Here is a 15,458-nt window from a genome sequence, read left to right as displayed (position 1 = left end):
TGATATTTTTTATATAAATCTAACTGTTCTCATATACGATGGGTAATATGGGGAGTTCACTTTTTGGTGAAGCTGTTGACACCAAAACAGACGCTTCCATTTCTAATAGTAGAGAAGTAGGGATAGATAAGGCTGAAAAGACCATTTTCCTCCTATTTTTCCCTTGACTTACGGGCCTGCCATTGATGTGCTGATAAGAACCTTGATCGGTGGTGTCGGCTGTTTGGTGTTTCGGGGCAGAGACAGAGACAGACAGTGAGAGCGAAGAGTGGAGAGGAATAACAGAACAGAGACGAGAGACCTCACCACGATATCAACTATTGAAGCTGGAGCTGGAGTAGAAAGGAGAAGAGGAGGAATTGGTCTGGGTTTGTTTTGGACGATACTCAATTCGTCCTTTTTGTGGGTTTGGCAAGGGTGAAGATCGGAGGTCTGGAACCCCCACCCCACCTCAATTTTCACTGATTTCTGTTATTGTTTTATTAATTTTTGCGTGCTTTGGTTTTGATTGGGTTTTTTTGTTTCCCTTGGTTTTGAGCTAGGGTTCATATTGCTCACTACTCGATTCCCAGAGCAGCCTTGCGGCTTCAACGTGCTAGAAGGAAGAGGATGACCCGGATGAGTGTTTGGATGCCGAAATCAACTGGGCTTTAGAGCAGGCCTCCAATTTGAAGCTTGATGCAGTGAGATTGGGGATTACGGGCCGCTTTCTGGTTTTTCCTTCTCACAAGATGGCAAATTGCTTGCCACCTCGTATGTTCTCTATACTAAAGTGTTTACATTGCACAGTTTAGTTTATTCTAGGGAATTATGAATGCTTGCTTTACGTACTGCTATTTGGTTTTTGATAATTGTTTTACTTTGTGATATTGATGGGATGTATGTGACTAGGAGGTGAAAAGGGCTCTTTCGTAGTCAGGTTGATCTCCCACAACTCTTCCTCCAGGACACACTGATTTTGTTGGTTTCTGAAGACTGATGCTGGAATCATGCTTAGGTATAATCTATGTGGTTTTCCCTTTTTTGACTTTGTTTTCAGTTTTGATCCCCAATTTGGTAGGGTTTGGGTTTTTGTTTCATTAGACCTGATAAAAGCTTTTTTCTTTGGGAAGAAGAAGAAGCAGAGAAATCTGGGTAATTGGGTATTCATCTGAAGCACCTGAGTTTTTTTTTATTTTTAATTGGTGTTTTTTCTTAGGTTCTTCTTCTGGGTTTTGTGGTTTGATGCAGATTGACCCAACTTCCATTATTTATGTGCTGTTTCATTCATTAGTGATTTTGGTAACTCATTTATATGAATTTATATGATGCTAGAGCCTAAAGTTATACTTTGGACACTCTTCTATATCTTTTGGTAATACTAGCACAGTTGGACATTTGGATCTAGGTACCAAACTACGTAGGAATCTACTCTGAAATGACAATGTTATGGAACCTTCTAATAAAAGGATATCCAAGTATTCAGATCTGTCATCATCACTTTAAGTATTCACCGTCATGAGTGATGATTTATACTGTTAAATTACAGTTTAATATTAATGTTATTACAAATGTTGAACCTGGGTCATTTTAGGAACAGAATTGCAAAAGTTTCTATGTTTAGTTCAAGGTCTTGAAAACAAACCCACTGATGACCATGTTCAAGGTCTTGGAAACACTTCAGTCACTAAGGCAATTTGATTTTGAGCTTTGACAAGTCTATAGTACTTTAGGATATGTAGTTTTGGTTGTATCGTTTGCTCAAATCTATAAGCCAGGTAAATAAAAATCTTTGATTTTGTTTCACTCTCTTTTGTCTTACTCTCCTACTTATATAGCTCTGAATATTTCAAAAAAAAAAAAAATATACATAATTAATGATTGACATGTTTATATTTTGCTGTAATAATTTAGCACAAAGGTACAAAGGTAAGATGAAGTCAATAAGCGTGAAGATACTTAGAACCAAGATGAATTTGACGAAGTCCCCATAAGAAATTTTTGTTGATTCTGTCAATTATCAGTAAATGAAGTTCCCTTTTTTTTTATTTGATATGCATTTTTGTGTATAAACTGGTATGATGAAATGTAAAATACTGAATCTTTGTGGATGTGAATGATTTTCTGCTTGCATCTATTGTCTCTGTAACTGTTCTTGTGCTTATATTACTCCGAATGTTTAAAAATGAAGCAAAAGTTTTATTCAGACTACTACATGTGCGGTAATTCGGTAATAATCGATTCACCCTATCAATTGATAGGACAGGAAACGCACTCTGTCAATTGTGAATAATGAAGTTTCATTTTCCAATTTGATATGCGTTGTTGTGTATAAATTGATACGACAAAGTTTTAAAATATTGAATCTTTGTGAATGTGAATGATTTGGTGGTTCAGTCAGTGGTCTTTATAATGACATAGTTCTGATCATTGACATATTTCTAATATAAAGTCAGCTAGCACAAATAGATTTCTATATTTCTGAATAACTCTAGCTTCCATGATATTGGTCTTTCACGTTTTCTATGTTATAGAAGAGAACATGAAATACAGAATTAGATGAACCACCTTCTTGGATGTGACGAAATAAAGAAGAAACAAGCTGGAATCTGGTATCAAGACTTTTCATAATCTCTTCATTTGCAATGTGACATGGTATCTTTGTATAATGTAGATAGATTGAAACCAAAACTTGTACTGGTATGGTGATGATCTCGAGCTTGACAGTCAATTATTGAGCTTCAAAGTGAATAACTGCATGCCTTACCAAATTTCTGAGCCTGTATGTGTCTGTCTATTTAGGAATGGAATCGTTATAGCTTTGTGCAAAATCCTCTTGAGCTTTAAACAATCAGTACAGAACGAGATAGAATTTGGATATATTCCTGGTTTTTTTTTTTTTTGGGACGTGTGTACTTTTCTTTGTGTGCTGATTATAGAAAAGAGTACTGTATGGGTGGGGGTTAAGCAGTTATCTGAGTTTTTGGTTAATATTTCGGCTCTTGCAAAGTGTCCCACAATGCTCAATTTGACATCAGACTATGACTGCATTTATAGAGGAACTTCCTCACCTGGACGCCTTTGTTCTTATAATTACTATGTCTGTAATTCTGTCTTCCTCTTCTTTGATATGAGTAACTTATATCTTTGTTTTTAGGCCCTTGACTGTGGTGGACAAGGGAAGTTTTTGTTTGGGAATTTAGAAGCACATAGAGGTAATTATGATCGGATTTAGTTACTACCTTTGTTTACCCTACCAAGCCTGGGATAGATTCTGTTTCTAACAATAGTCTCTTTATTGAGTAGGTCAACCTCTACATCACGTTGATTGACAAGTTCCGGATTGCAGAGTATTGGTTGTGTCAGCTACGAAACCACATTCCTTTGCTTCAGCGATCATGTAAGTTCCACACTTTTGGTCACTGAGTGATTGGATGAACTGTTGCTAGAATATTTTGGTAATAAGTAACCACTTCTTTAATTTGTACATAAAGAACATCTTTGGTTGGAATATCAATTTCTTGAAAAATGTAAATATACAAGCTTTTTGCTTAGAATTTTCTTTTTTTGTAATGTGTAAATACAAGTCTGGTTAAACACAAGGTTTTTTAACACGTAAAATAATAACATGTTTGGATAAGTCTCTAATGTTATGATTGTTCTATTACTTATCGAATTCAGGGAAAAAAGGAAAAAAAAAACATAAATCTGCAGGACCAGGTGACTCGATTACCTAGTTTGGAACTAAACAAACGAATGATAATGAGGTAGACAATTGGTCTATATTATTTATATTATGCAATTGGATCTCTACATTTGGATGAGAATGGGCGTAAATACAGAATTAAATGTCATCGATCACAACTATTTTTACGGTGTTCTTTGCTCATCAAAAAGACTTCTGGAGTTCTGGTTCCATTTATGCACTCCAGAACCCCAAAACTAATTCAGGACGTTAAAGGTGCATTTTAATAGATCAAGAAACATCTGGTGGTCTCTCAACTGAAAAAAAAAAATAAATAAAAAAAATTCTCAAACGATACCCTATGTTCGGTCCCAACTACGACTCTGAAGTTATTGCATCATGATCTGCTAACTTGACATATATTATTGCACAGTCTAAATTTTCTTTGCTCAAGGTTTAAGAAGTAAGTTATTCTAGGGCTTCCTCTAGTAAGGACTTTTACAATAAAGACTAAATAAAGACTTTTAAATAAACGATCGGATGAATTTCTTATATTTTAGTTTATTTTCAAATTTGCAACTTGCAAGTGATTTAATTGTTGATTTAAAACTCCTTACTTGGCGCTTATTGTAAATGTCTTCATCAGAGACTCTCCCAAATATTCTATTCTCTATCTAGCTGTCCTACACATGGTTACAGTTATTAACATCAATAATTAAGAATCACAGGCGTGTAATACTGTATCATTCCTCTCAAATTCCCAAGTATAAAAAGTTACTGGAAAACAATAACGTCATTTTTTTTTTTCGGAATAAAACTTTTTGGTCTTTTTGTTTGTTTCTTTTTTTCTCTTTTGTTTTGTAGCTGACAACTGTTAGGAAACACAATAAAAGATGGAGTGCTGAACTAAAATCAGCAGAGTATTTGGCCATAATGCATAATCTTTTGTCAGAGTCCGCATGAGAAGGGAAAATGTAATTAACTCTGAAACACTTAATATCAACTATGAATCATATGGTACGAATCTAATTAAGAAAACTGTGAATGATATTGCCTTCAAAAGCTGACCAAACTGCTTGTTATTAAAGAGACTATGAATAGGTCTCTACGAGAGGTCGTGTTCCTCCTCTTCTGTTGTAACCTATTTCAGTTTTTCTTAATAATGGGTTGGAGAGCTTTGCTCTTTCCGGTGCCCGTTCTATCAAGAAAGAGAGACTGATTAGTGATGAAAATTTAAAGCAACTAGTGCCTGGGTGCTGCGATTCCAAGTTTTAGTGTAAGCTTTGATCGAATAATATCCTTTTTCTCATTTGGACTCCCTATCCCAGAGAGAGAAAGCAACGTATTTCGTTTTCTTCAAATCAATGGTCAATGTTTTCTTTTAGTGCAAGCTTTACCTAACATGTGCTAATATATTAAGATTTGGCAGTGAGGCAGATGTAGTATTTTGATCGACTAAACAAATCACAGATACCTGTTACTTCCTATAAAAGATGCCTTATACCATTGATTAAAACTAAAATTAATCAAGGAGCTCACTGTCCATTATTTGTCTGGAATCTAGATGCTAATTGACCATCTCCAAAGTTTTATCTATTAAACCTTGTTTCCGTGGTTGAAGTTTTTTACTTGTTCTTGAGACTTTGCTTTTCTTCCTTGATTGCTATAGAGGCTGAAACATACTGTCAATTTAGAGGATAAGCTGGAGAGGTTGTATTCTGTCTTGTGAATCAAGCTTTCTCTTGCTCAAAAGTCTTATCAAGATCTGTTCAATATTCCAAAGTCCCCGCACAAAACCTCTCAGATTCCATATCAGCTAGCGGAAGCCAACGAAGCTCAATTCTTTCGAGGTTAGTAATATAACCTAGTTTTCTTGGAATCTTGTAGTATTCCATATTGCCATGATGTTTATCCTCCAATGTACGTTGTATCCATTTTCAGTTGTTTTTTATTCTTTTGTTTGCTTTTTCTGTGTGTTTGCATAAAAAATATAGGATGGAGGGGAAACCAATTCTTGCGGTAATTGTTGCATATGTCAGTTACATGGCGATTAATAAGTGGGTATGGACTCCAATGAAGCGGGGCCCAAAAGCAATACGGAAGGAAGATGATGATTCACCAACTGTTCCTTCATCATTAGCTGAATCTTCGTCATTGTTATCACCTCCTTCTCCTGAGCGGAAGGATGATCCAGCATCTCTTCCTTCATCATCAGCTGAAGTATCAATATCGGAGGTTAATCAAAAATCGGTGGACCTCGATCCCTCTGTATCGCTTCTTTCTTCAGCTGAGTCACCATCAGCTCCCATGCTGAAAAACTCTGAGCCAATATCAGAGGTTAATCAAGAATCGGTGGACCTCGATCCCTCCACATCCCTTCTTTCATTAGCCGAGTCGTCATTATCAGCCTCCATGCGGGATAACCCTGAGCCAATATCGGATGTTAATCAAGAATTGGTTGACATCGATCTCTCTGCATCTCTTCTTTCTTCAGCTGAGTCATCATCAGCTCCCATGTTGGATAACCGTGAGCCAATATTAGAGGTAAATCAAGAATTGGAGGACCTCGATCCCTCTACATCTCTTCTTTCGTTAGCCGAGTCATCATCATCAGCTTCCATGCTGGAAATCCCTGAGCCAATATCGGAAGTTAATCAAGAATCAGTTGATGTCGCTCCCTTTGCATCTCTTCTTTCTTCAGCTGAGTCGTCATCATCAGCTTCCGTGCTGGAAAACCCTGAGCCAATATTGGAGGTTAATCAAGAATCGGTGGACCTCAGACCCTCTACATCTCTTTTTTCAGCTCCTTTGCAGAGGTATGATGTTTTTCTGAATTTCAGGGGTGAAGATACTCGTAAGAATTTTGTACCCCACTTATACAATGAATTGAAAGAGGTGAGAGGAATTGAAACGTTCAAGGATGACAGAGAGCTTGAAATAGGGGACCGTATTTTTGCAACTCTGCAAAAGGCAATTGAAGAATCAAAATGTGCAATTGTTGTTTTATCAAAAAGATATGCCGAATCTCGCTGGTGTTTGAAGGAACTTGTAAAGATTTGCCAATGCATGAAAGACAACAACAGGATTTTACCAATTTTTTATCACGTCGAACCTTGTGAGGTACGATTTCAGAAGGGTTGTTTTGCAGAGGCTTTCACTAAGCACCAAAACTCAGGGCGGCAAAGTTCAGAAGAGGTTGAGGAGTGGAGAAAAGCTTTAAGAACAGTTGCCGATTTCTCTGGGTGTAATACAAAGGATCATGGGTGAGCATCATGAGATAATCTTAATTACCAGGAATTATACATGTTCTTTTGGATTTACTTGCTCACATGATGATTTTGACCGTAATCCTTGCAGGGATGAAAGAGAAGTTATCGATCACATTGTGGAATCAGTGTGCAGTAAAATACAAACCATTGAAAGTGATCGTATATTTCCCTTGGGAAATTTTGTATCTTTTGAGGCAACAAGAGAAGCCATGAATAATGTAATGAAGGCGCTAGACGGTAATACTGCCGTTGGGATCTACGGCATGGGAGGCGTCGGAAAGACAACCATGGTGGAACATGTCGCTCGAGAAGTACTAAAGAATGGGCTTTTCCATCAGGTGACTATGGCCGTGATATCCCAAAAGCCCAACTATTGGAAGATTCAAGAAAGATTAGCTTCCATGTTGAAGGTGAAACTACAGAGTACGGACGAATTTGCAAGAGCTGCTACATTGCAGTCAAAGATTTGGGGCAGAGAAAAAATTCTTATAATCCTGGACGACATTTGGGCAGAAATACAGTTGAAACACATAGGAATTCCCAGCCTCGAAGAGCTTAAAAGACGCAATTCCACGGTCCTACTCACCACAAGGAATGAGGATGTTTGCTCTGATATGTGCTGCCAAGAAAAAATTCATCTGAATACCTTAAGTGAAAAAGATTCTTGGATGTTGTTTGAGAAGAATACAGGAATGTCTTTTCAAGAAAAAACCCAGTTCTGTTGCGTTGCAAAGGAGGTAGCAAGAGAATGTGCTGGTCTTCCGATTGCGTTGGAAGCAGTTGCAAAGGCACTTAAGAATAAAGATTTGAAGCAATGGAGGGCAGCTGTTGGCCGACTAAAGCTCTCCAGAACGCCCCATCCTGAATCCAACAGAGTTGTGTTCAACAGCATAAATTTAAGCTATGAGTACTTGAAATCTAATGACTCCAGATCATGCTTCTTGCTTTGCTGCCTATTCCCAGAGGATTATGATATCCAAATAGAAGACTTGCTGAAGTATGGGATTGGGAAAGGATTGTTTCAAGAAGAGTCCGACATGCAACAAGCCAGAGATGCAATATGCCTCGTGGTCCAGTCCCTTAAAGATTATAGCCTACTTTTGGATGGTAAGATGGGCGGGGGATGCGTAAGAATGCATGATGTCATCAGAGATGTTGGCTTATCAATTTCTTTATCTAAGGATGGATACAGAGATTTTTTTGTAAGAGCTGGTTGGAAATTAGAGGATTGGCCACTGAATGATGCGCCTGAATACTACACTGCAATCTCACTTATGAGGAACAAAATACCTGAGCTTCCTGAAGAGTTGGGATTTCCAGAACTCCAGATTCTCTTGTTACAAAGTAATTCTTTGAATGGGATCCCAGTTTCTTCTTTTCAACGTCTAAAGGTATTAAGGGTCTTAGATATTAGCCAGACTAACATTTCTTTACTACCCTCATCATCCAATCTCCTAACCAGCCTCCACACCTTGTACCTAGATGGTTGCTTGTCAATGGAAAGTAACATACCCCTACTTGGACAGTTGAAACAACTTAAGATTCTTAGCATGAGAGAATTTCCTCATCAGAAATTGCCGAAAGAAATAGGACAGTTGACCAAACTAAAGCTGCTGGACTTCACTAGTCAATCTGTTGAAATAGTTCCTCCTAAAGTGATAGGCAACCTCAGTAAGCTAGAAGAACTCTACATGAAGTGCTACTTTGCGGACTGGGGGAGTAGTGTTGAGGGGAGTAAAGTGAAGGGGAGTGAAGTCGAGGGAAATATAGATGAGGAGAACAAAGCTATGGGAGTAGGAGAGGAAACTAATGCTTTCTTTGATGAGTTAACTAACTTGTCAGGTCTACACATTTTGAATGTTGTCATTTCTGATGCAAATTGTATGCCTATAACTGTTAGGTGTAACCCGAAATGGATAAGCTTTGACATATGTATCAGCAGTGACCAGTCAGTTATAAAATGGCATTTGGATTCAAGTTCTTCACCTGACTATCCAAAAGCCTTGACCCTTGGCATAACCATGGATACCTTACGGAAGTGGGAGTGGTTTATCGATGTTGTGACCAAGAAAACAGAGAAGCTACAGTATAAAAATTGCCGAGATTTAGGTAACATCCTTATGGAATATGAGTGGGGGAGATTACATGAACTGAAGTATTTATCTGTTATTGGGCCCAATGAGAAATTGAAAGAGTTGATCAACACAAAAACATGGGTTCAAAATGAACCAGTGTTTCAGAACTTAGAGGAGTTGCATCTCATTCAAGTGGATAGCCTGAAGGAGTTATGCGTTGGTGAATTACCACTTGGGTCTCTATGCAATCTTAGGTTATTGAAGGTGAAACATTGTTATGAATTGGTGGATGCACTTCTATCTTCACAATTGCTGCAGAGATTACAAAATCTGGAAAAACTGATTTGTGAAGAGATGGATGAATTGGAATATGTTTTTGGATGTGAAGGGCTTAAGCCAGAACATATTATTATGACAGAATTGAAAGAGATGAGATTGGAAAATCTAGGGAAACTAATAAAGATATGGAATGGTCCTGCCCCTTGTGCCATTTTCCAAAACCTTCAGAGTTTGGTAGTTTCAGGATGCTTTGATTTGGAAAATCTCTTCACAGCTGATGTTGCTCAGTGTCTTTTGCAATTGCAAGACCTTTCAGTAGAGCTTTGCCCATTATTGGACAGAGTTATTGAGGAAAGCAAGGAAACAATAGACAGCAAGATTGTTTTTCCAAAAATGAAGAGCTTAGCTTTGATACAGCTACCACAGCTCACAAGGTTGTATGGTAATACTGGAAGTGCTATTGAGTGCCCTTTATTAGAATACTTGTACGTGGAGAGGTGCCCCCAGTTCTCAATACCTGACTTCCACAGCAGGAACAGAGTACAATTCAATCGTCAACAACATTTTGACATTATAGAAAGAAGGTATGTTGCTGTGTCATCAACTTAATTTGTCTTTCCTTTTCTTCTTGGTTCCTTTCTTTGAAGGATTATGATTGAATTCAGATTTTATTTTTCAAAAGGTGTTAAAGAGCTGCTCCTGAATTTCTTAATGTCAGTGCTTTATCCACAATTTCAAGTGCCTTTTTCTTGTCATCTTTGGACATTTGAAATTGAGTTAGAGCTAACTTATTGCTTTTCTTCGCTATCATTCATACTAACTATTCATTCTTTTTCTTATCTGGGTAACTAACTACAGCAGATGATGGATTTATGCAAAAAATATAAAATAAATCAATAAACAAAGGGGTTGGGTTGAATACCGCCACTTTTTCTACACAGCTTCTTACACAATTTGCTGACCATTGAATTTTTATAACTTTCAATTGTCCAGATTAAGAGTGACAAAACAAGTATATAATTTTCAAATAAATTAGAAATTTAATCTTAAATAAACTGTTTATTTTCTCTGTAATTTTTTAATTAGATAATTTAATTAGGTAAAGAACCTTCACCCCAAAAAAATAAAAATAAATTAAAAAAAAAAGGAAAAAGAAAGAAGAAACTTCATCATCTCCCCCTCTATGCATCTCCTGCTGCTGCAGAGACAGTTTCTATGTGCCTTTTGCTATTTTTTTTTTCCCAAACTATTCTTCTTCTATTTAATTTTCACAATTTCTTTGGATAAACCCTTTAAACCAACCTCTGAGCTTGAATCCTTAATAATTATTTATTTTAAATTGATTATTAGATTGCTGAGAAACAAAAGAAGGCCCTGATGGGAACAGAAGATAAGAGATATTCGATGGTCTTTTCGATGAACATTTTGGCTTCTGGTTTGTTTGTTGGCCGGGTTGTGCAGTTGCCTCCAACTGATATTGGAAACACTTTGTTTCAGCCAAGGTGATCAAGAGTTGTGGTGAGTATGTAATTTTAATGCTTGTTATTTTAACTAGGCCTATCTACGATCTTTGTTCGTGGTAATCAAGAGGCCAGCGTAGACATGCCTAATGTTTGGCTGTATGTGGGTAAAAATCTTTGACAGAAATATCATTTAGGTGTGCTAGTGCCAAGAATTATGAAAATTGAATAATCTATGCACAAGTCTCTGACTAAAATAAAAGTATTTGATGGAAGTCATGAATCTGAAATTCAAATTACAGAGTATGTGGTTATTTTTGTGATTCCTATGTGTACTTGGAGGAGTTGATGAACACAACAAGACGAGTTCAAAAAGGACCAGTGTTTGAGAATTTGGAAGAGTTGCATCTGATAGATCTGATCCACCTTAATGAGTTGTGTGTTGGTGAGTTACCACCTGGGTCTCTCTTCAATCTCAAGGTATTGCATGTGTCTTTTTGTAATATTTTGAAGAATGTATCAAAATTGGTACAGAGACTACCAAATCTGGAGAAACTATATTTAAATTGCATGGATAACTTGGAATACGTGTTTGGATGCGAAGGGTTTGAGCCGAAAGAATCAAAACTGAGAGAGATGCAGTTGTTGGGTCCAAATTCAGTGAAGAGCATTTGTAGTGGTCCTGCCCCATGCGTAATGTTCCAGAGTCTTAAAAGTTTGACCTTTTACCGTTGCGAGTTGCTGCAAAGTCTGTTCGCATATGATGTAGCCCAGAATCTTGTTCACTTGGAAGACCTTTTAGTAGAATGGTGCCCTTTGTTGGAAAGAGTAATTGAAGCAGTGAACAACGAGAAGACAGTTCTTCAAAAAATGAAGAACTTGGTTTTCATGGGACTTCCCAAGTTGTATGGTTCAAGTGCTGCTGTTGACATTGAGTGTCCTTCATTGGAACACTTGATAGTGGTGGATTGTCCCCGGTTTTCATTTTCAACCTCTTCCTTAAGCAGGAACCAGTTTTCATTTTCAACCCCTGCTTCTGACTACCTTGGCAGCAGGAACCTAGTCAAACTCAATGATCAACAACATCTTCAACTTCTATCATCAAGGTATGAAGCTGTGTCATGAACTGAATTCCTTTTTCTTTTCTATTTTCTTTTAATTGAATGGTGGCGATGTCATAAGTACTTAGAGTTCTGCATATGTTTTCATTATTTATTTGCATTCCAAATATCTTAATAGTGCAAATGAGTTCTGCATATGGTACAGCAAGCAAAGTTTAACTACCCTTTTCTTTTTCACTCTTATATTCTTATTTTTCTTTGTTATCATAATCATAATCATCAATCATTCCTTCTTTTTAATTTTGATAATTAACTGATGTTCGAGAATAAATTTGTGAAAAAAGATGCTATCACACAGTAAAGTAGTTCATGTGCTTGATGATTGTTTTGTTCCACTACTTAGTACTTATACAAACTACTTATGTAAAAATGTAAGTTTGAAACAAAATTTCAAAGAGGATCATTGCAAGTGGATACATTTTTTTTTTTTTTTGGGATCTTAGTGTGGCCAAGTGTTGTTAGTATAAAATATATTATATCTGTAGAATGACCTATATTTTTATATTATAGTATAAAATATCTGTAGAAAACCAGAAAGTAGCTTTTGTGTGGCAAGTGTTGTTCGTCATCAATGTATATTGCAGCTAGCCATGGGAAGGAAGAGAAGTGTAAAGTGTTAGCATTTTGAAACTATTCTTTCTGGTCATGATTCTGCAGTCATCAAATATATGTGTTTACAACTTACAACTAGCCTGGGGATGAAGAGAAGTAGTGTTAGCATTTTGAATTAAAATTATTAACAACTTATGTCTTCTGCATAAAGATCCTCTTCCAAAGTTTGGAGTCCTACTACCACAATGCATAGCTAACTGAGTCCCATCCCTTGAAAGCAAAGTAAGCTCTGTTTTTTATATTATGTGTGAATGTGGGTGCAGGTTGATGAACTTGTGCAGGCTCAGTTAATACACTAGAAGAGTTGGTTAGTTTTGACTTTAAAACTGGATGTTGCAAAGATTTCTCGTAGTCATTCAAGTGAAGTAGTTAATTCACATTCAGGAGAATGTTTATGAAGATTCCCGCCAGAAGGTTTTGTCCAAAATCTCTTTTTTCTGAATTCATTTCTTGATCAGTATGTTTTTCATGCTCTTCGTAATTGACTTCATGCTGTGGTAACATATTCTTACCAGAAGATGTCCCAGACTCCCAGTAATCAACTCATATGATAATTGTAACTGCTAGAAGTGGGGACTTCATTGGAATGCAAACATACATTAGAACTTGCTATGCTACTTAAAGAAATAATTTTTGTCAAAGTAGTTCACTCTTTCACTTGTTTTCCATTACGATCAGGGTTGGTCATCTAGGTGAGGCTGCAAATCCGATTAATACGCTTGAAGCTGCATTGCTGGATCGTGACTTTCAAGACAGCCACAGGGATTATAACAGCCATTAATTCTAGGAACCTTGGAGAATGAAGAGATCAGTTGACATGCTCCATCAGGATGATATTTGATTCTTGCCACTGGTATGTGTGTATAAAATTGTTAAATAATTCAACAATACTTTGAATATATCTCTATGCTTAAGTTGTAACAACATTATTGAAGTGATTCACGGTCTCATTATGCTCTTACTATGGTAGTTGACTAGTTGTTCTAAAGGTCTTCTGAGTTTCAATTAAAATGCCTGACTAATGTACTTGAAGGTGTTTCTTATATGTTAGCCAGTAGCAGTAACAGTACAAATAAAAATCAATGCAATATCTTAGATCAATAACAAAGAAGGCAAATTTACATAAAATACTTCACATCAATGATGATTGTTTTATTTTTCTTTACTCTAGTAAAGTGGTGATGCAAATTACATACAATGTTTTAATAGAGTCACAAAATGTTGTTTTTATGTTATTTTTTAATTTATTAATAATAATATATATATTTTTTCCCAATTAGATGCAACCGTGTATCTGCTATGTACTGAAGTCTCTCAAAGGAGATGCGCAGCATGTAATGGTCCCCCGCTGACTTGCAATGGTCCCTCAGCTTCTGACTTCCAGAGCAGGAACCAATTCCAACTCCATGATTAAAAACGTTTTCATTTTCTTTTGTCCAGGTATGATGCTGTGTCATCAACTGATCAAATTCTTTTCTTTTCTATTATGTTTTCATTGAATGGTTTCCTCGATTTCTTGTAATGCCATAAATACTGAAAATGTTGTTTTTCTAAAAAAATAAATAAATAAATGATGATAATAATAATTTGGTAATATATATGTGGTTCTCCTTATTCATTTGCTTTCCCATTCTCATAATGCAAATGAGTTCTGTGTATCAGTACAGCAAGCAAAATTTAACTACCATTTTCTTTTTTCGCTCTTATATTCTTATTTTTCTTTGTTATTATACGTCATCTTTAACCAATATTACAACTAGCATGGGTTTTATTTATCAGGCGTGGCATATCTGCTTTGCAAAAGTATCCCTGTCGGAACAAGTTGATACATATATTCATCAAGAAATAAAAACTTGCGTCGAATAGCAGCTGGGAATACCGACTCGAGAGGTGTAGCAGAAAGAGAGTTCAATGGTGCAGAAGAAGATTCCACAATTGGCTTCGAAAAATGTTAAATGAATGTTATAAACTTATCTTTCGAGTTAATAAATGTTCATTCCTTTGATACACATTTGACATAAAACAGTTTGAGCTTTGAATCTTGTCTGTCTGAAGTTGCTTGATATAAGTCCTGTTTTCCTTGAGGCTCTGTTTCCTCTGTTCTAATTTGCTTTGCTAGTTGTCCTGTGAGTTCTTCAGAAATCCTGTACTCGGTTTCTCTTTTAGCTTTGCAAGATGGATTTATGTAGATGATAATATTTTGTTTGTTGTCCTGTTTTCTGTAATTTGGCTTGGCTAGTGGTGTTCTTGACTTCATTGGAAATCTTGGCAATTGGTTTCTCTGTAGCTTTGCAAGTTATGACATATTCATAACAAATGCTCACCTGCAGATTTCAACTTAACAAATCATCCGTCATCTTTTCAAATCAAAACGTTGTTACATGGAACTAAATTTATCTTGCTCTGCAATCTGACTATACTAGTATCGTGCAACCAAATTTGAAACTTGAACGCTTCCCAAATACAACTTATTTATCTTCAAAACTCCGAGTTTAAGATGATACTGGTATAAAAGAGATTCTGGGAATCTCTTTTTCGAAAATGGATTTAGGATCTTTTATGTATTTTATTTTTGAAAGGAGGGTCTTTTATTTATGGGTTTTTTTTCCATTTACCCCATTTATAGGGATTTTTTTCCCACTTGCCCCATTAAGTTTTTTTAATTCCCTCTTACTCAATACACTCTAAGGGAGTTTTCCCTAATACCCCATTAAGATTTTTTTTTTGTTTTTAATTTTTTTAATACCATTTTGCCCCTCACCCCTTTGTTACTTAAAGAGAGAGAGAGAGAGAGAAAAAAAATGGAAGAGAGATAAACTATAGGAGACTTCGCCGGAATCTGGCTAACTTTCGCCAGATTCCCGTCACCGGTTGCCGGATTCCGGTCACCGGCTGCCACCCATCGGAATTTGCTGAAATTCTCATCGGAAATGTTTTTTTTACCCCCAATAGACGTCTATTGCCCCAATAGTCTATTG

General features: G+C 36.4%; 1 protein-coding gene across 5 annotated transcripts; it reads left to right on the top strand.

The window, feature by feature from the left end:
- The first annotated feature begins 132 nt into the window (after window positions 1-132).
- Window positions 133-14,678, top strand: LOC112202369 (probable disease resistance protein At4g27220). Of its 5 annotated transcripts, none has more exons than XM_040519733.1 (15): window positions 133-430; window positions 543-753; window positions 892-997; window positions 3,137-3,194; window positions 3,286-3,379; window positions 5,334-5,514; window positions 5,659-6,927; window positions 7,022-9,871; window positions 10,638-10,805; window positions 11,050-11,227; window positions 11,352-11,853; window positions 12,744-12,894; window positions 13,159-13,333; window positions 13,761-13,920; window positions 14,260-14,678. In XM_040519733.1, exons 7-9 carry the CDS (start codon window positions 5,660-5,662, stop codon window positions 10,663-10,665), a joined length of 4,146 nt encoding a protein of 1,381 aa, XP_040375667.1. In that variant the 5' UTR covers window positions 133-430; window positions 543-753; window positions 892-997; window positions 3,137-3,194; window positions 3,286-3,379; window positions 5,334-5,514; window position 5,659; the 3' UTR covers window positions 10,666-10,805; window positions 11,050-11,227; window positions 11,352-11,853; window positions 12,744-12,894; window positions 13,159-13,333; window positions 13,761-13,920; window positions 14,260-14,678. The 5 variants fall into 5 exon arrangements, with proteins under 5 accessions (XP_040375667.1, XP_040375668.1, XP_040375669.1 ...); XM_040519734.1 differs by adding an exon at window positions 3,661-3,746 and having other exon boundaries at window positions 10,638-11,227; XM_040519735.1 differs by adding an exon at window positions 2,514-2,591 and having other exon boundaries at window positions 10,638-11,227.
- Window positions 14,679-15,458: the final 780 nt, after the last annotated feature.

Source organism: Rosa chinensis, chromosome 5 (assembly GCF_002994745.2).
Source record: "Rosa chinensis cultivar Old Blush chromosome 5, RchiOBHm-V2, whole genome shotgun sequence".
NCBI classification, from domain to species: Eukaryota; Viridiplantae; Streptophyta; class Magnoliopsida; order Rosales; family Rosaceae; genus Rosa; species Rosa chinensis.
Note: the sequence above shows the minus strand (reverse complement) of the source record. Positions and strands in the feature narration are given on the sequence as shown.